Here is a 21263-nt window from a genome sequence, read left to right on the forward strand (position 1 = left end):
ATTGGGCCCCAAAATAGGATGCAATTATAGCTCTCTGCAATATCTGCTATGTGGTGGTCACAAAACTAACTCACAAATAAAGAAATAAGCAAACTATTTTGAATCTCTGCTTGAAAAAGAGTATGTTTTACTAGAGTTTGGAGATTTTTCCTTGTTTGTGTCTTAATTAATATTATACAGCAGTCATAACAAAAGGATTGAATCTGAATGGGAAAATGTCTTATGTAGTCATCAAATCCTCATGGATCATTTTATTCTTACATTCAAAATTTCTAAAACTCCATTGTAAATGCCACACTGCAACCTTAAAACAAGTGACATTTTATTAAATAGAGTTCCCATGGACATGACCTTCCCCTACATCAACAACAACAACTCAAAGGGCCACCTGCATTTGAATGAGATAGGGAATTTCTAGATCACAAGGCAGAATGTCGAAAAGGACTTGAACTCATTGCAGACATTTTTCGTTGTGTTTATTAACACTAATCCTTTCTTTGAAGTAGGTAGTGCTTAACACATCTTTCTCGATTAACAGTGGTAAAGCAGGTCACTAAAGAACAGGCAAACATCAAAACAAACCAAAGGACTATCTGTTGTCCAGTTGTGTTTTCTCCTATAGTGGCCGGTTAAGTGTCTATAGAAAAAAAGAACATAAGCAATACTAGGAAGCAACAGTCCTTGCCTTGTTTGTATTCTGAACTGCTACTGTTTAAGAATGCAGTATGCAAAGGGATCTTTCAGAATGTTTGAGACTAACTCAAGGAGAGAAATGCATGAGCTTTCATAGACTTGAGCCTACTTCTTCAGATGCACGAGGTTGAGTTGAAAATCCAGACACAAACCTATATAGTCGTCTCTGTGTGAGAATGTCAATAGAACAGCAGAACTTTGTGGGTGTGGAGATGAAGTGACAAGTTCACATTTAACAATGGTCACTGGGGGACAAAGCAGGAGGAAGGATGTTGCTTAAAGCCAAGATTAGTAGAGAACCATATGAATGAGTGTTGGCATGTAAGGTGGGTGCCAAATAGAAAATGTGATTAACTGGCCAAGAGAGTCTGCATGAGGTTTGGGTTAGCTAGTGTTATAATGTGTGCAGCATACCAGGAAACCATTCTCTCTGTTTAACCCACTGTTGATGGACTGCAATTTGTTGATATATTCCAATTCTGCTATTTCTTGTTCCATTCTTCCTTTGCAGTTCTTTTGTTCAATGACTGCTATTCTTACGTTTGAGATGGAATGCCCAGGAAGATTCAAGTGTTCTGCAACTACTGTAGTTGTTATGTATTCCCATTCCTAATGTTTCATTTATGTCCACTTATCCATTGGTGGAGGGACTGGCCTGTTTGCCCAGTGTAGAGAGCTGACATATTATGACATAAATCACATTGGAGGATGAACAAGTGAAAGTTCTTTTAATATTGTGGGTGATGTTATTGGGTCCTGTGATGACATTTCCTGAATAAATGTGTGGGCAGTGCTGGCATCTGGCTCTGTGGCAAGGATTTGTACCCATGTCCTCATCTGTGGGGTCATTCCCACTTACATTTAAACCTGCATGCAATTCGCCTCTGCTCTGTTTCAGTGAATTGATTCCAAAAGGTCAGTTGTTCCCACTATGAAAATGGATCTTTTCATCCCCCCCACCCCGTAATCACTTCTTCTTTTTTTTTTTAGCAAGATTGTCATCTCCACTTGTTTGCACCACTTCAAAATGCATGCCGATCATTGGTGCATCATTAGTGATGTAAGCGACAGCCCAGGTAGCCAGGCTTGGGAACAATATTTTTTTAGAATATATATATATAAATTGATAGAAAATTTGATTTGTTGTTTTTGCAAGGAGTTGCAAAACCAATGAATTGAATTTTCTATGAATTTATTTTTTTTTAAAAAAATCACCCGATCCAAACATGGGGGGAGGGGAACCCATGGGCCCCATCCAGAGCCCTTGATCACTTGATCCAGGCATGGCAGGGGGAGTTTGAAAAAAAATCATAGAAAATCCGATTCATTGGTTTTGCAACTTGTTGCAACATCAATAAATCACATTTCCCATGAACTTTTTTTTTTTTAAAAGCACCCATCGGTCGCACCACAAGCACCAAGGCAGCACTCGGGGGGGGGGGGGATGGTGGATCAGCCAAAAACTCTGCCATTAGTCCCTCCTCTACAGAATGATGTGATTCAGATCCATCATTCGCACTTCTTGAACCTGCTGCAGAATTGATTTTTTTGACTGCCAAAGAACTACTCTCTGAAAAATGCAGGTTTTTTGCACTTGCCTCATTTCATCGTGACTGCAACTGATCACACCAGGATCAGAACTGGTTTCAAATGGGAAGGAGGGTCATATAAATCGATCAGTAATTCACTTTGTTTTGTAGTGGGAATGAGCCCTGTATTGTGTGTCCTCCTCTAGGTAAGTAACTGTTTGAGGTTTTGAGGCTGTATGTAGGCAAGTAAAGGCTTGCCACCAAGTCTTTGAGAGGACAGCATTATTGTCCAGAATAATCTGATTGGCCCCAGTTGGGAACTGTATGTCACCACTAGTGGCGTTCTGTCTTTTTGTGTTTTCAGTATGTTCTGTAATAGATGAGTCTTGGGTACAAGTCTTACCTTGTTTATTTGATTTTTTAAAAGAATGCAATAATGTTGTGCAGTTTTCCAAATTTACTTTTGAAACAAATTATACAGAAGCAAAGAAAAATAGCTGGAGTAGCCAAAGCAGGCAATGATGGTGGCCAGCATGGTGTAGAATGTTGGACTACGGTTCTGGGCTAACAGGGTTTGAATTCTGTTCAGCTATGGAAAGCCAGAGTGACCTTGGGCAAGCCACACTCTCTCATCCTTAAAGGAAGGTGATGGCAAACCTCCTTTGAATAAATATTCCCATGAAAACCCTAGGATAAGGTTACTATAAGTCACCATCAACTTGGTGGCACATAACAACAAAAATAACACTGATGGTGTCATACTACATGTGCAAAAAACAAGGTGAGAGGCACAAAGCATTCTCTGAAAGGGTCTCGAAAGCACTACATGTGGCAAATTTAATAGATGCACCTCTCATTCTGATACCATTTTAAAATTAGATTGCTCAGACTGTAAAGGGGCACATTAGAGCTCAAGACTAAAAAGGCATCAAGGAACCTATCAAAACCTGACAGCAATCTCTATAATTAGGAATAATCTCATTTTACATCTCAAATTTTAAACTTTTAAACTATTTTAAATTCACCTTGGGTCACATATTGGGAGAATTTAAATTAAATTTGATTTAAATAAATAAACAAACTAAACGTTGATACATAAGGTGAGAGAAAGGAGAGATTTGCTTCTCTCAAGGACAAAGCATATCCAAGGGAGGGGGCTGCTGAAGAAGTCCTATTGTTTTCCCAGTTCAATGAAGGCATTAAATTAATGAATGAAGTGTCTGATTCCCACCCCACCTTTCCACTTAAAGCAGTACTCAAAGTAGCTAATAACATCACTTAAAAAAACAACCCTGCCCAAACCCAGAAGAATAAAATCAAACAAATTAGACAATAAATCTATTAAAGTTAATGATCAATAAAAATTAATGTTAACAGACTGTTCCTTTCACAGACAGAGGTTTGCATCTTTCCTAGGAGAGGAAGACCAGCTCCCTCTGTTGCATTCAGCTCCTGTTCTCAAATTTCTTAAAAGCAAAGGGAGGAGGGGATCAAAAACAGGAATGATTTTTCAGGAGGTTGGTCTGCTGGACAGCTCCTTTTAGTGCAGAAAGGACCAAGCAGCAGACTACTGTACTGTACTGTGAAAAGAGCTTTACTTTTAGTCCCTCTGTTAAAATGTTTTTGTTGTTGTTGTGTGCCTTCAAGTCATTTCCAACTTATGGTAACCCTATCCTGGGGCTTTCATGGCAAGGTTTTCTTCAAAGGAAGCTTTGCCACTGCCTTGCCTTGAGGCTGAGAGAGAGTCACCCAGTGGGTTTCCATGGCCCAGTAGGAATTTGAATTTTGGTCTCCAGAGTCATCCTTTGACACTCAAACCACTAGACTACACTGCTCTCCCTCTTTTAAAACACAAGGAGGAATCCTCTTTGGTATCCAGATCTTTTTGCCAGTTGCCTTCCTGGAGCATATCATTCTTCCTCTGCCTTTCCTACAAATGGTTTTAGCTTTCTGAGGAAAAGAGCTGCGAATTCCAAATCAGCCTGCAATAAACTCAAGAAAGGATCTCTTGATCTTCCCTTAAAAGCGAGTTTCCCTGAAACTGGTATCACTCACTTCCCAATAATTAGAGATGAAGGGCCAGTTTCCATATGGGCACCCTCTCTGAAAACCAAGTCCCCGCAGGAACTCATTTGCAAGTCTTTGCAAAAGGAAGAAGGGGGGGGGAAGCTGGAAGGATAAGCGCTTCAAAAACGATCTGCATAGAAACACTGCCACTGACTGAAACTGAATCTGCCTCCATGTAGATGTAGTTGCAAACCCAAGAGTGTGTGTAAAAGATATGTCCATTTAGGATGCCTGTGGATTTCCCTTGAAAACAGATCGAGATCAGGAACTTTGTAAGTGCTGATTAATGATGCAACTCTATGATTCTATGATTTTGAGCATGACTAAGAAACAAGGATTTACCTTTATATGATTGCTAATAGTTTTGATGTGGTCACGCCCTCCATTTCCCCCCCTGGAAGGTCCTCCATTTGGCGGTGTTGTCCGCATGCCTCTGAGGAAGGAGGCTCAAGTCTAGTAGGAAAGCTCCTGTGCACCAGCTCCTGTCTCTCTTGTTATCTCCAAGGGAGCTACAAGATCCTTTCGCAACCTGGAGGAGAAGCAGCCTCAAGTCTCAAAGGGGTTGCAAGATCCCTTTGCATATGACATCTGGTACCAACTTCTTTCTTTCACTTAGCTACAAGACCCCTTTGCATCCACTCCATGTCAGGAAGCAGGCTCAAGTCTAGGAAAGCTCCTGCTACCAACTTTTTCTCTCTCAGTTATTCCCAAAGGGGCTACAAGATCCCCTTTGCATCCACATGCACCTGAGAAAGAAGGCTTCAATCTAGGAAAGCCCTTCTTTCTTTCTTTCAGTTAGTTCCAAAGGGGTTAGAAGATCCGTTTGCACACACTGCATCTGAGGAAATAGGCTCAAGTCTTTGAAAGCTCATGTTATAAAGGGCTACAAGGTCGCTTTGCACTCACTGCCTCTGAAGAAGGAGGCTCAAACTCCTGCTACCAGTTTCTTTCTTTTGCATATTAGTCTCCAAGAGGCTACAAGATCCCTTTGCATACACTGCATCTGAGGAATCAAGGAATCATAGAATTGTAGAGTTGGAAGAGACCACAAGGGCCATCCAGTCCAACCCCATTCTGCCATGCAGGAACTCTCAATCAAAGCATCCCCATTGACAGGTGGCCATCCAGCCTCTGCTTAAAAACCTCCAAGGAAGGAGGCTCCACAACACTGTTGAACAGCCCTTACTCTCAGGAGGTTCCTCCTAATGTTGAGGTGGAATTTCTTTTCCTGCAGCTTGCATCCATTGCTCCGGGTCCTAGTCTCTGGAGCAGCAGAAAACAAGCTAGCTCCCTCCTCAATATGACATCCCTTCAAGTATTTAAACAGGGCTATCATATCGCTTCGAAGCAGGCTCAAGTCCAGGGAAGCTCCTGCTACCACCTTCTTTCTCTCATCAGTCAAAGGAGCTGCAAGATCTTTTGCATCCGCATGCCCCTGAGGAAGGAGGCTCAAGTCTATAGGAAAGCTCCTGCGCACCAGCAGCTTCTTTCTTTCCATTCAGGGCTGAGACGGACTGCAGAAATAATCCATCTTGAAACCGCTTTAACTGCCCTGGCTCAGTGTTCGGGAACCCTGGGAATTGTAGTTTATTGTGGCCCCAGAGCTCTCTGACAGAGAAGGCTCAATGCCTCACAAAACTACAGTTCCTAGCATTCCCTAACACTGAGCCAGGGCAGTTCAAGCGGTCTCAAGTTGGATTATTTCTGCAGTCTGTTTCGGCTCTCGGTCTTCAAAAGAAGCTCCAAGATCCCCCTTGCAAAGCCTGCACCTGAGGAAGTAGAAAATAAGCCCATGCTACCAACGTCTCTCTTTCACTTTTAGGGTGCTCCAAGATCCCTTTGCATCCACTGTCCCTGAGGAAGGAGGCTCAGAAGTCTAAAGGAGAGCTCAGTCTACCAGCTTCTTTCTTTCTTTCTGCCAGGTCCCTTCCTTTGCCTGGTGCAGCCGAGGAAACAAGCTCGGGTCTGGAAGAAAGCACTTGCTGCTCCCAATATTTGTCTTAGGCTGCCAACTCTTTCCCTTTCAGTTTCAGCCTCAAAGGTGCTACATCAAGATCCTTCTGCATGATAGTCACATTGTTCTTAGGGTCTCCCAAAAGGCTGCTACAAGTGAGATACTACTCAAGGGATCCTCCCTCCTCGCCCTCCTCTCCCTTTTGCTCTGGACGCCCATCTTCAGCCAACTTACGCTGATGGTGATGATGATGATGGTGAGGAGGAGGAGGAGCCCTTCAAAAGGGAGCCGCCTGGACCTGGCTTGACACTCCGTTGTTGCTAGGACCCAGCGGACTCCTCCCTGGACGGAGCCAAAGCCAGAGAGAGAGCGAGTAGAGAGAGGAGAGGGAGCCGGAGCCCAGAGAGTGAGAGAGAGCGGCCACGAGGAGGAGGAGGAGGAGGAGGAGGAGGGCCTGGGAGAGCCTTCGGCCAGAGCAGAAGGCAGAGCCCCGGAGGAAGGCTGCTTCTGGCCGGAGGGAGTGGGGGACTTTGGCAGCCAGGGCTCGGCCCTTAGTCACACTCTCTCAGCCTCAAGGGAAAGCAGTGGCAGAACTGGAGAAACTTGCCCAGAGAAGCCCAGGAGCGATTCCCCTCCGTCGGAAAAGAGCAAGACTTGGGAAGAAGAGCCAGAGGAACCTATTCGGCGCCCGAAGAGAAAAAGTTGGGGGACTGGGGCTCCGGAGAGAGAGAGGCCGAAGGGGCTTCCCGCCCTCAGCCCAGGCAAAGGGAGCCGGCCTCCTCCTTTCCCCCTTCCTCCCGGACCTGTCCTCCATTTCAGACGGTCCTCCAAACGTTTGGAGCCAGGCTCAGAAAGCAGGGGCTGACCTCTTCTCTGCCCAGGAGGAGGAGGAGGAGGAGGAGGAGGGGGGGGGGCTCCGAAAGGAGCCCGAGGGGCCTTTCTCAGAGGAGCCTTTTCTCTCCAGGAGGAGGGAGTCCCCAGAGGGCCTCCGCTTTGGAGCCGGACTCTAGAAGCACGCCTTCCCGACGCCTCCAAGAGCGGGGCTGGCTGTGCCTTTTCTGCCCAGGAGGAGGAGGAGGAAGCCCCCCAAGACTTTTCCAAAGCCTGGCCCAGGAGCAGAGAGGGACTGGATCCACTTCCAGGAAGGGGCTCGGGCTCCAGTCGCCTTTTCCCCTGAAGCTCCTCCGTTTGGCGGCGCCTCCTTCTCCTCCTTGGCGGTGAGGAGAGGCCAGCCCTTGTCCCCGTTTCCCTCCTCCCGCCTGGAAAGTGGGGAGAAGCCCCTGACCTGTCCTGGCCTCTCCCGCTTGGAGCGGGGCTGGGAAGCGCCCAGGGGCAGAGGCTGGGCTTCTTTTGGGGGGGCTTCCTTGGTGGGAGCCATGGCTGGCCAGAGCGCGGGAGGCCTCCCCATTGGCTGAGCCCTGGTCACGTGCTCCCTCGCCCCCTCTCTTTCCTCACACCTCCCCCCTCCCTGCCCAAGACTACCTGCCTCCATTTCATTCCTTGCCTTGCCTTGCCTTTCTCCAAGCCGGCTTCTCCTGAGATGTGGCACTTGGAGAGGGCACTGGCGCCCTGCCTGGGTTGCTGAGGCATGGAACAGCCCGGCCGACTCTGCCAACCAGACCTGGAAGGGTTCCAGCCCTCAAACGGCTCACACCCGGCCCAGAACTGCAGCCCCCAAGAAAGCCCCGTCTACCAAGATGGCACCCCGCTCTCCTGGAAGGTGGTCCTGGCCGTCCTCTTGGCCCTCATCACCTTGGCCACCATGCTCTCCAATGCCTTTGTCATCGCCACCGTCTACCAGAGCCGCAAGCTCCACTCGCCGGCCAACTATCTCATCGCCTCTCTGGCGGTCACCGACCTCCTGGTGTCCATTTTGGTCATGCCCATCAGCACCATGTACACCGTGACCGGGAAGTGGACCTTGGGCCAGGTGGTCTGCGACATCTGGCTCTCTTCGGACATTACCTGTTGCACCGCTTCCATCCTCCACCTGTGCGTGATCGCCCTGGACAGGTATTGGGCCATCACGGACGCCGTCGAGTACTCCACCAAAAGAACTCCCAAGAGGGCGGCTGTCATGATCGCCCTGGTGTGGGTCTTCTCTATCTCCATCTCCATGCCCCCTTTCTTCTGGCGCCAGTCCAAAGCCGACGAGATGGCCGACTGCATGGTGAACACAGATCACATCTTGTACACCGTCTACTCCACGGTGGGCGCCTTCTACTTGCCAACCTTGCTGCTGATCATCCTTTACGGGAGGATCTACGTGGAAGCCAGGTCTAGAATCCTGAAGCAGACGCCAAAGAACACGGGGAAAAGGTTAACCCGAGCTCACTTGATAACAGATTCCCCTGGGTCGACCTCCTCGGTTACTTCCATAAACTGCAAGGCCTCCGAAGCTTCCAGTGAAACAGGGTCTCCGGTGTATATGAACCAGGTCAAAGTGAAGGTGTCGGATGCCTTGCTGGAAAAAAAGAAGTTGACAGCTGCCAGAGAACGGAAAGCCACCAAGACTTTAGGGATTATTTTAGGAGCCTTCATTGTGTGCTGGCTGCCCTTCTTCATCATCACCTTGGTGTTGCCTATTTGTAAAGATGCTTGCTGGTTCCACATGGCCATCTCTGACTTTTTCACATGGTTGGGATATCTTAACTCTTTGATCAACCCCATCATCTACACCATGTCCAATGAAGACTTCAAGCAGGCCTTTCACAAGTTGGTACGGTTTCGGTGCACAAGTTGAATTTTGAAGGCAGTTAAGTGTTAATTCTCCAGGGCAGGAGGCTTGAATGCATTTTGTATGTCTGGTTCTGCAGGTAGGTGGATCATTCTTACCTGTGTTACTGTCTCTGTGGAAAGAGATATCTGGAATGGCAAAATGGAGTTCATTGCAGGGGAGAAGCATGCAAACATAGTGTAGCTTCTCCTTCAGTGTGGAAGCAGTTATAAAACCTCTGAGCCTTGGTTAGAGATGCTGACACCACTTAAATATACTCCCACTTAACTACCATTGTTGAAGGAAATAGTTTGGGCCATAAAAAAGATTATTTCTTCTGGATTGGTAGAGCCATTGTGGTAGGAATTGGAGAGATTTTGGACAACGTCTTTGGAGACATCTCCACCACCCAGCGTGACCTGAACTAAAAGTTTGTCATCTGGTCTCCTCTGCCAGGAGATCCTTGCCTCTCAGCCATCTGTGTTTGAAAGCCCTTTGCCAATGTTTCACTTCTTTTTCCCCCCTGCTAGCTTGCTTATTTAAAGACTATGCAGAGTGGACTGTAAGCGAATTGCGCATGCTGCTCAAAACCTTAGTAGTCATACAGAACAGAGAGACCTGGAAGAATTGGCTCTAGTAGTGTGATAATGCTAAGCGCTCCCTGAATTGCTTATAGTTTAAAAGGCTAGAGAAACAGTGAGGAAGTGAATCAAATACAGAAGAGCCCAGCATGAGAAAAGCAACTCATTCTTATCTGTGGTTTTTGTACTGGTGTTGTCTTCCTTTCTGTTTAACAACTTGCCAAACTGTAACCAAGAAATCAAATAGTGTGTATGTGTATATGTTTGTACGAGTGCATGCATGTCAGCCTGCACATTTGGGTGTCAAAGCCTGCAAGCAGTTTTGTTTTTATTTTCTTTTTTTCCGTTAATGCCTATATGTTCCTAACATCTTGCGGATGACTCACACACAAAGCTTCTGTTAATTCACATATTAATATTAATACACAGAGATCGTTTAACACCAACTCTTTCTTTCTTAAAGCTGCCTTAGCTCACTAGCTCAACATTGTTAGTTTGTCTTAGAAAAAAAAAACATCTGGTGTTTATTCCTATAATGACTAAAATGACACATTAAGAGGCCTTCATTATTTCTTTTACAAAAAACCCACCTTCCCACCTCCACCCCAGTGCAAAGGAGTCTTCCATTACTCTGATTTCATAAGCATATTCTTTCCACTTCAGAGCTTCATGTCATATTAGGCACCTTAAGGGACCTGCTCTCTTTTCCAGAAATACTTCTGCAACACTTTAGTTAAGAACCCTTATGTACAGTTTAAAATTCCTTCATTATCGCTCCCTCTGCCCCAATCATTTCAGAAATCTTTGACACAACTGGAGGAAGGATTCTAAACCATATAGATTATTCACCCAAGTAAAGCAATAAGAAAAACTAGTTCCACCAGCATCAGTACTTAGAGACCTGTAAAGTTCCCCTTTGTATCTGCTGTGGTGCAAAAGATCAGATTTGCACAGTGCTTATTACTTGCCTTCAATGAACACGGTATTTAGAAAATCCTGTTAAATCTGTCCTGAATTATGTAATTCATGCAGGGGAGCCTGCTGACTTTACACAACCCCAGTCTGCAAGTTAGTGAACTTATAAAAGCAGCTTTTATTATGTAGCAGGGTTTGAACTGAAAGCCCTCCCAAATAAATGTGCCCTTTCTGCTCTCCCCTGGGCTTTGGCTCTACCCATAGCTAAAGAATGACCATACCTGCTTTTTATACATGGTTGGTCATAAAAACTTGAAAGATTTTGACTAGAACGTTATGGTTTGTCTGAGCACTGTGTTGTTTGTCTCCATCATGCACAAGACTAGAAATATCTTCCTTTGACTCTGTGTGAGGAATTGTCCAAAAATCCAAATAAGGCTCCCTGTGCCTCTGCTTTTACCATTACATGTGGGCACTATTTGGAAATAAACAACCACTATTTGGAAGTAATGCTGTCCTTTAATCATACTTCAAAATGAAATCCCTAATTGTAGAGCCTGTTTAGTGAAGAATTGTGTGTGTGTGGAAAGAAGACCTTTTATTCCCAAGATCTGGAGCGTTGTTCTAGCAATAAGGGATTCCACCTCTCTGAAAGCAGTCTTTATCCTGTCCCATCCAATGTTAATCCAGTGGTAGCTGGTGGAATCCATGTTAATAAATGGTGAATCTACTCAATATTTCCATCCAAACTTTAAGAAGCCATCTAAATTATTGAGTCTAGTGTTCTCCTTTGAAGTTGAGGCTGCAACCTGGAGCAAATTCACTTCCCCACTGACATGGAAATTACCAGACACCACTGTGTTGGAACAACCACCAAAAGAGGGGTTACTCTTGCATGAATACAAGAGTCTACAAGATTCTACAATACAATATTCCACAACCATAGAATATTCATGAAATTTCACTTCCATTTCCCTATTGAAACGTGTTTTACAGAGTATGGCAGTAACACTCCACCCAAATCAAACAAATTTCTGCCCCAAGGGTCTTAAAGTCTAAATGCTGTCAGAGAGGAGACAGAAGCAAGGATAGTAAAGGAAAGCAAGCAAGGGGTAGTGCAGAATAAACGTGAATAAATGCAATAACATGCACTTGCCCTTCATATTAAACCAAAATGTAGACGAAATTGGATTGGATTTTCAATGACATTTTCATTCAGTTCTTATAAAAAAGAAATACCATTCACCAGACTTGGAAAAGAAACAGAACAAATACTGTATTGATTTGGCAAGCTCTTTCCTGCACTTCTGATTTTCATGGGTATACACTCAAAGTTGAGGTGTCTGTCTGTGTATCACAATGTTTGGAGTTAATTCCCTTCCTTCTTTTTTAGTGGAAAGAGTTGCTAATCTCATTCTGAAGGGCCAGAGGAATAAAACTTTGCTTTTAATGAACCATGCATGAAACAGTGCAGCTACTCCAAGTTGGTTGTTTGAGAAAACCAGAAAGTTGTTCAAGAAATATATATATTTCTATTTTTAAAATAGAAGATCTGGATATTGTAACAATGAGATCTTGAATTCAGTCAAAATGCTTCACATGGCTGGGCCTGACACAGAGAATGAATTGCTTATCTCATAATAATTCATATTGTTTGCACTACTACAGTCTCCTTCGTAAGTGAAGCACCTTGCGCTTCTTGCTTTGGGAACACAGGAGGAAAAACATGGAAGTCTTATCCCTACATCTTCTTAATTAATTGGATATAAAAAGAAACAGCCCTTTAATGTCGTGACTATATAGATTAGTTCATATCTGTATCACTGTTACCTCATCAAACACTAAGGAATCTAAAATAATCTGAAACACTGACTGTTTGGTGTTGTGATCCCACAGGACACTGAAGGAGTGGGATTTTTCCTCCTACTATATTATCTGCAAAATAAATGCTTAATTTGAATCTGGAAAAAAAAAACAAACCTGCTGCTACTGAAGATTTATCCTATTTCATTATATATTTTTACTCATTATTTTTCTAAGATTAGATAGGTAATCTCTACATAATAAGCCCAGCAGTCAAAATTAAAAATTCAGAATATGGTATGTTTCATTTGCTTTGATAGGATTGCGTTGCGAGTGTCCATCCTAACTGTAACAGAAAATCAAACAATAAAAAAGCTTTACTGTGTTCTGAACAGCATTTGACAGAAATTGCTTTACTATTGATGTGACTATTTAATGGGTTACTGGAGACACCATGTTTTCTTTTACAGGTAAGACTTATTTGATGATGAGTCACTAGAAAAGAGTGGCTAATCACGACTGAAATTGCTGGCTGTAGTCTGCAACCAGATTGTTAAAACAACAGTCCCGTGGCACTTGAAAGACTAATAAATTTACTATAGCACAAGCTTTTGTGGACCTAGAAACCACCTTATCAGATGCATGGAATGAATGAGATGCTAGGATGACCCATGCATCTAATGAAGAAGGCTCAGGTCCATGGAAGTTTGCTGATATTAACTTTATTTTATATTTCTGCCTCAGAAATACATGGCACCAGAAACAAGGTTTCCCAGGTGATCGCCTATCCAGGCACTGTTCAGGCATAAATCTGCTTAGCTTCAACAATGTGGTTGTCTAGTTCCCTTGCCCCATACCTAATTTGCATCCCCCTTTGGAAACATCTAATTACAGTGCTTATTTTCTCTTCAGTTTGAACTATAGTTAGATAACTAAGACCAAATACGTAACAGAGTAATTTACTGCTGAGAATAAAAAGATTGACACTCCATTTGGCTTAAAATAGTTGGCTGTCTTTAGAGAGATTAACATTTATGGCCATTTAGCATCAATGTACACCAGTGCAGTTACAATGAATCCCACAATTGTGTAGCTGATTGTACAACAGAGACTATGGTCTAGAGCTCACCAATTGCACAAAGGTCAGTTAGCTCCCCACCCACCAAGTGAGAAAGTGGGCTCTGTATGTGTGTGCTTGTGAAATGATCACACAACCTTGGGAGAGCATAAGTTCATACACAACTATTAAGCTAGCCCCCCAAATATTCCATTCTGCGTGAATCATTTTCTGAAAGTTTCATCCATTGAAATAACAGGCTTTGCTTGGAAATGAGAATACTTTAAACAGTATTGATTGATGTGCTGTACTTGCCAGCCAAATGAGGAACTGAGCCCTCATTTCTTGTGCACTGAAGATTCTTGTTAGCTGCTTTTGGAGTAGTGTTTTAGCAGAAAAATTGGAAATCCTTTTGATGTGAATGGTGCCAACTGGTTCAGAGTTTTGAGTGCGGCATTCTAAGCATTTAAAGAGCACTTCCCACATTACAGTCCTTTTCAGCAGAAGGCAGTCATGCTTTAGTCCCATTGAAAGCATATTATTTTCAAAGAATGATTGAAAATCCTAATCTGGGGACTGTAAATACATAGAAAAGAAACAGCACCCATATCTATTTTCTCCATCCCAATCTCCACATGTTCCCTTTGGGAACAGTGTTCATATGGATATGGGTTGTACACTTGTAGGTTGTAACCTGTAACTTGAAATATCTGCAGATATAAAGAAGATCAGTTTACAAAGGAACTGTCTGTATGTGGACACCATGTGTGACACTGTGCAGTGTGTGAGCTTCCTGATCTATTTAACCCTGGATTTCTGCTGTGTAAAGTTTAATGTCTTCTGTATGGAAGCCTACAAATGCAAATTTGAGGGAATTGTTCTGTAAGTCATTATCAATTTGTAAAATTTTTTTAATGGCAAGGATTTATATATATATATATTCTATATTATAAGATTATTTCTTAATGCCAAAGATGCAAAAATAGTTAGAAGGCATTTATGTTGCTTTTGCAAAGGTCTTTCATCTTCAGTATTTGAGGTAACCAGTGTTGCTTTCTTAGAACTGCTGTTACTTTACTGTTATTCATGTAGAAGCTCTTGGTTAGTGTGACCCTGATACAGAAGTTTCCTCCTTATCCAAATGTATGGTTATTAACCCCATGGACGCTCCTCTATGTATATGTACGTTCCACTTGCTTGTGGACTTATGGTGACCCCATGAATTTCACAGGGTTTTCTTAGTCAAGGAATACTCAGAGGTGGTTTTGCTAGTTCCTTCTTCTGAAATATAGCATACAGCATCTGGTATTTGTTGGCAGTCTCCCATCCAAGTACTAACTAGGGCTGACTCTGCTTAGCTTCCAAAATCAGAAGGGATCTGGTGCCTTTAAGTAAATACCGTTAAAAAAGGGGCACCAGATCCCTTCTGATTTTGGAAGCTAAGCAGAGTCAGCCCTAGTGCTCACATGCTCCTCTATACTCATGTAAAGGATGCTGTACACCTACGAGGTAAATTACATGCTTCCTTCAAGCTAAACAGTAATATTTAAAGCCAATTTATAATGAATATTTTCAAAGTTTACGTTTTGGACTTTATTTAACAATTATTGAACATTTGTTCCAAAGTATGGCTTTTTCTAATAGGTATATACATTTTCTCATACATTTTCATTCATTAAGACAATAAAAGTGTATGGAGGATAAGCTGAAATTAACCATGTTAATTTCACTGCCAAACTTTTTTTTTGTCACCATTGGGCCAGGTTCTGTATTATTTGCTGAGACATGTAAAGTCATATTTTAAACTGGTGTCTGGTTGTATATCAAAACCCACCTTATTTATTTAGGTGAAACATAAATGATGAATATGGAAATGTTAAATATAATATATTTGCCACAACTGTAGCCTTTTTAAAGGGGGGGGGAGCTGTGCAGCTTGTGTCTTATCTCTTCATTGGGCAAACTGTCTTGTCCACAACTGAAGCTGATCTTAGGGTGGTAATGTTGGCCATGCAGAAATTCATACTAGCAGTGCTGTCTTGGAGTCATATAAATGCATGCAATCATTTTTCTGTTCATGTTTGGAAGAATATGGTTTCAGAGTATTTTAATGTATCCAGTAATTTCTCATCTGTTTTAAACCTCTCTGCCTCAGCGAAGGGAGGTAAAAGCTCCCAATCTTTTGCAAGGGCTAGCCCAAAGGTTGTCTAAGTGGTAAACTAGTCTGTCATGTGTTTTTGGTCTAGATGAATATATTGTGCTTATCATTCATTGTATTGGAGCATTGTGACTTATCTAAAGTAGTTAGATGCAACAAACAACAGGACTACTCTTGGGTAAAAGAATAATTTTGGCAGCTGAAGTTTTTCTGTTTTTTACAGCACAATAGCATGGCAAAATGCCTTCTTCAGTACAAGCTTGAAAGATGCATGAGCACAGTCTTCTGATGCATTGGGACCCCTTAGTAGTGCAACAAGTTTAGGAAATACTGCCTTCACTAGTTTCTGGGTGGAATAGCAGTAGGAAATTCTGCAGAGTGCTTTGCTCATCAGAATCCTACATGTACAGTTAGCCCCATAGATTGATACTCTGGATCTTCAGCTCTCTATACGTTGCTTTTTAAAAAAAATAAATAAATAAACATTTTGTTGAATTACGGCATACATTTGTCTTAGATAAGCATTTTTTTAATTAAAAAAATCACAGTTTGCAAGATCATGCAAACAGATCTCTGATAGTTTTTGATGTTGGTTATGGAAATAAAAATAAGTATATTCATGATATGAGATAGTGTAACATGCATTATTAGCTGCAATAGAGATATACTATCAGGGAACAATGTTCCCCACTGAACTCTGAAACAGATGTTTGGAAGAATTATTGACTACATTATTTGGCAAAAAATATTACACTCTGTATGCAGTAATCACAGCTGGAGGAGACAAAAATTAAAAATAAGTGAAACTTAACTAGTGGTTATAATCTGGATATTGGAGACATTGCAGACACAAACTATAAACCACTGCAGTGCAGTGAATAGAGATTTTGAATATGAAAGCCTCAACTTCTTGCTGGTGCTCAGCCTAGAAATATAGGAAGCTTCCACTTATCATGTTGGACTGTTGGTCCATGATCAGGAGGACCATGACAGTCTTGACTGGCAGTATTGGGAACTGAAACTATGATCCTGGGCAGGTGGACTATGTATGTTGCCACTGAGCTATGCAGCCCCTCTCCAGTCTTGCATAAGTGACTTTTTCTATTGAGGAGTGGAAAAAGCAGAAGTAGGAGCCCATTTCACCTCCAAATCCAAATTTATGTGGATTTTGTTCTGTACTTTTCCTGTGCGTAATTTCCCTCCAATGACTAAGGGTGCATCTACAGTGTAGAAATAATGTACATCGACACCACTTTAAGTTCTATAGTTCCAGCCTATGGAATCCCACAATTTGTAGTTTTGAAAGGTTTTTAACCTTTTTGCCAAAGAGTGCCGGTGCCTCACAAAACTACAAATACAAGATTCTCTGAGGTGGAGCCATGGCAGATAAAATGGTGTCAAATTGCATTATTTTTACAGGTGCACCCTAAGGCATGTTCGTATAGTGTCCCCCCCGCCACACAAACTCAAATATTAATTTAACATTTGTGCACACTTACCTGCTGTGAATTTGAAATGAAAAATGAATCTGAGGCTTGTGTCCCTCAGGAGAATAGGAAACCAAAAGATATAATAGTGCTTTTGTTAACAGCCTCACAAACCACAAATTGGATAAATTCATTAAACAAACATTTCAAGAAATACAAATTTGTTTACCACCTATTTGCTTCAACATTCTTCGCATCCTGAAAAGTCAGATTAAAACCCAAATAATAATTGCTGCTACTGCCCACCGTCTGTTCATTTCAATGGGAGTACCACTCATTTCAGTGGGTGCTCATTTTAATGAGAGTACCACTTCCGTTTTCCTTGTCAAAATTAAAGGAAGCTGCAAGCACTTCATTTCAATTTTTGGTTAAAGGTAAGTTGCAGTTACAACCAGTTTATGGAGTTTATCACACTGGGACTAATGTTGGTATTAAAGAGAGATTAAAGTGCATTTAAAGCATCCCACAAATAAAGCAAAAATGGCAAGTAATTGTGTGAATGATTATCAAACGCAATTACACAAATAAATTGATATCAGAAATGCATTGTCGCTGAAATCCTGAAAGTAAAAAGATGTGCACTAATACTTCTTTGTGATCACTTTAATGGTGGGTTTTGTGTGACGTGTGAAACCGTTTCATGTAATTATGCAATTTTTTTAGGATTCCTGATCTCCTTCATGTGATAAACTCCTATGTTATAGATTTTCAGGATACCTCATCTAACATGCTCAAACACACAAACAGAGAGACTAGGGCCCGTTACAGACCTCCCAAAAGGGGTGGTCTCGGGCCGCTGCCGGTTGCAGCGTGGAGGAGTCACAGCAGCCAAACTGCATGACTCCTCTGTGCTGCAAAGAAGGAGTGCGAAAATTGCGCTCCTTCCGGCAACCCAGAAGAGACGCTGCAAATGCCAAAGCGCGCACTCGCGGCATCACTTCTGGGCCATGACGTGCGGACGCAGAGCGTCCGCTATGTCAAAATGGTGGTGGCCGTGTGGAACGGCCGCCGCCATTTGTTACGGACTCTGTCCGTAATAGGGTAAGGGGTGTCTGGAAGAGTTGCCCCTTTTTCAAAATGGGATGTCCTAAGGATGTTCCTTATGGCGGTGTGTAACGCACCAAAGAGATCATTCTAGTCTATGTTTTATCGGAGAAACAACTGCAGAAACAGCAAATGTCTAATAAGAATTTCCTCATCTTTCATCAGGGTGTGATTAAATGAATCTAAGTGGGTAAGCCCAGCCTGTTCTTGTATTAGGGGTATGCTTTGTAAGACAGGGTGGGTTACATTCAGGTTTGTGGAGTCTTCATGGTTTATTATTATTTTTCACAGTAGAACATAGTACAACCAACTGGAAGCAAGTGTTGCATTAATGTCATGAAGGGGCAGACAAACACTAAATATTAAGGAATTATTTTTCCATACCAAAACAAACTCACCTTTTTCATGTAAAAAACGACCTTCTGGTTTCCATCCAAGTTTTATGTATTTAAGTTTTTTTTACTTTGAGAGAGACAGTGAGTTTTTGGCATAGCTTAATTAAACAGATGGATGTCACAAACATTTACCAAACTACTTGATGGTATTGATGCTGAGATACCTTTTACATTGATGTTGTTAACTGCCCTTGAGTTAGCCTCAACATGGCAAATTTATGAATGTCCTCAGATCCTGCAGGTTCAGGACCATGGCCTCCTTGACTGAGTCTGTTCATCTCGTATGTGGTTTTCCTCTCTTACTACTGCCCTCCTCTTTTCCTAGCATCATTGTCTTTCTAGTGAGTCATCTCCTCTCATAATGTGGCTTTTGTAGGCCAGTCTCAATTTGGTTATCTTGACTCCCAGGGGAGAGCTCAGGCTTGATCTGTTCTAAGACCCATTTTTTGATCTTTTTGGCTAGCTACAGTAACTGTAGCACTTTCCTCCAGCACCACATCTCAAATGAGTTGATTTTCTTTCTGTCAGCTTTCTTCAGTGTCCAGCTCTCACATTCAGACGTTGTGATGGGAAATACGATGGCTTGGATGTTCCTAACTTTGGTATTCAATTTAATATCTTTGCACTTGAAGATTTTGTCTAGTTATTTCATAGCTACCCTTCCCAGTCCTAGTCTTTTTCTGATTTTGTGGCTGCAATCCCCATTCTGATCAATGATTGATCCAAGGTATAGGAAGTATTTAACTGTTTCAATTTCTTCCTCATCTGTATTTAATTCCTGTAGCAAATCTGTGGTTATTATTATTTTTATTTAATGTTCAAGTAGTCTGCCTTAGCACTTTCCTCTCTGACTTTTTTTAGTAATTGTTTCAAGTCTTTCTGCTAGTAGTATGGTGTCATCTGCATATGATAATTGATATTCCTTCCTCTGATCTTCACTTCACTTCTTCCATGTCGAGACCTGCTCTGCATATGATATTTTCTCCATACACTGAATAGATAGGGTGATAGAATGAGCCTTGCCTGACCCACTTTCTGATTGGGAGCCATTCTATTTCTCCATATTCCGTTCTGACAGTAGCCTCCTGTTCTGAGTACAGGTAATGCATCAGGATAATCAAGTGTAATGGTACACCCATTTCTTTAAGATCAGTCTATAGTTTTTCATGGTCTATGCAAAGGTTTTGCTGTAGTCTTATATTTGCAGTGTGATCCCTCTTTCTTTCCTGAACCCATCTTGCACCTCTTGAATTTCTCACTCCACATATAGGACGCGCCTTTACTGCAGAATTTTAAGCTTGCATGGGAAATAAATGAATTGGTCCTGTAGTTGCTGCACTCTTTTGTGTCTCCTTTTTTTTTTAGAAATGGAAATATATATTGATCATTTCCAACTTTAGGCCATTGTTTTATTTTCCATATTTGTTGGCATATTTTTGTTGGAACTAAAGTAAATTCTGTCTTTGTAGATTTACATAGCTCAGTTTAAAAGCAAGGTGATTGTCACATTAATTTTTCAACCCTACATCAGTTTGATCTACACAGCCTGAGTCTCTGTGCCCATATGTAGAGAACATTGGTCAACTAGGCGGACCACAGAGAAGTGTTAGGAAAGTAGATACAATTACTTTATGGTACTGTTAGGATATGCAGTCATTATACTTATAAAGAGAGGTAAATACATCTATTAGTATAATATACCACTGAAATAATATAAACGAGCAGCAATTTATTAGCTTAATTGGGCTGAAAACAGAACAAAGAAGGACCAGATAATTTGGGCTGGATAAACCAACTCAATAACATGCTCTGGGCTACAATGAGGGTGGCTCCATGGCTAATTTGTCATGGGGGCAGGCTTTCAAATGGTTGCTACTGTGTCCCCAATAGGTTGCAAATGCATACCACTCACCAGATTGCCCATGTTTGTAGCACTATTAAAGAAAAAGAGAGGGGATGTTTCTTGAGATTATGAATGAGATTAAAATAATACTTTGGCACCATTGGGTGACAATGCCAACTTGGTATAGTGGTTTGACTAGGATTCTGTGAGACTAGGGTTTGAATCCCTGCTAGGCCATGGAAACCCACTGAGCACCTTGGAGTCCCTGCTAGGCCCTGAAAACCCACCTTGAACAAGGCACACTCTCTCACCTCAGAGGAAGGCAACAGCAAACCCCTTATGAACTAATTTTTCTGAGAAAACCTCATGATAGAGGATCACTGTAAATGAGAAAAGACTTGAAGGCGCACAACATCAGCAGTAGTTGCAATAACAACGTATCTACATTTATCTTAATATCTGTTCTTAATATCTAATAAATATTGAATTAATAATTTAGATAGCAGTAGTGGGGGTGACACTGCCAGAGGATCTCTCAGAGACAACATCAGTACTGAAGCCTTCTACCCTGGAAGCCCTATGATGAGGCAATCCAAAATGAAACAAGAGACAGTGGCAGAAGATGAACCTCCCAAGCTGGATGGCATTCAGCAAGATACTGCGGAAGAGCAGAGGACAACTATAAGTAGCAATATGGCTGACTCAGCTGCACTCAAGCCAAAAGAATGTTAAGCTGTTAACCTGCTCCAAGCTGAAAGAAAAGTCAGAAGCTGCATAACACATAGGAACATGGCATGTGAAAAGCACAAGTCAGGGAAAGCTAGATATTGTAAAACAAGAAATGGAATGTATAAACATTGCAATACTTGAGGTGAGCAAATTCAAGTGAATAGGAATGGCACATTTTGAGTCAGATAATTACACAGTGTTTTACTCAGGAAATGAAACTAAGAAGAAATGGGGTAGCATTAACTATGCGGAGAGATGTAGCAAAATCAGTCAATTAATATAATGCAGAGTC

The 21263-nt window shown here is 42.1% G+C and overlaps 1 protein-coding gene across 1 annotated transcript; it reads left to right on the top strand.

Annotated features, from left to right (window-relative positions):
- The first annotated feature begins 7117 nt into the window (after nucleotides 1–7117).
- On the top strand, nucleotides 7118–12724 carry HTR1B (5-hydroxytryptamine receptor 1B). Its single transcript, XM_042446950.1, has one exon. The coding sequence runs from the start codon at nucleotides 7832–7834 to the stop codon at nucleotides 8984–8986; it is 1155 nt and encodes a 384-aa protein (XP_042302884.1). The 5' UTR covers nucleotides 7118–7831; the 3' UTR covers nucleotides 8987–12724.
- The last annotated feature ends 8539 nt before the right edge of the window (nucleotides 12725–21263 follow it).

The sequence above is a fragment of the Sceloporus undulatus genome, chromosome 1 (genome assembly GCF_019175285.1).
Source record: "Sceloporus undulatus isolate JIND9_A2432 ecotype Alabama chromosome 1, SceUnd_v1.1, whole genome shotgun sequence".
In the NCBI taxonomy this organism is placed as follows: Eukaryota; Metazoa; Chordata; class Lepidosauria; order Squamata; family Phrynosomatidae; genus Sceloporus; species Sceloporus undulatus.

Bases quoted from the DNA above. Each gene is read 5' to 3' on its own strand.
- HTR1B (XM_042446950.1), top strand. From the start codon at position 7,832: ATGGAACAGCCCGGCCGACTCTGCCAACCAGACCTGGAAGGGTTCCAG.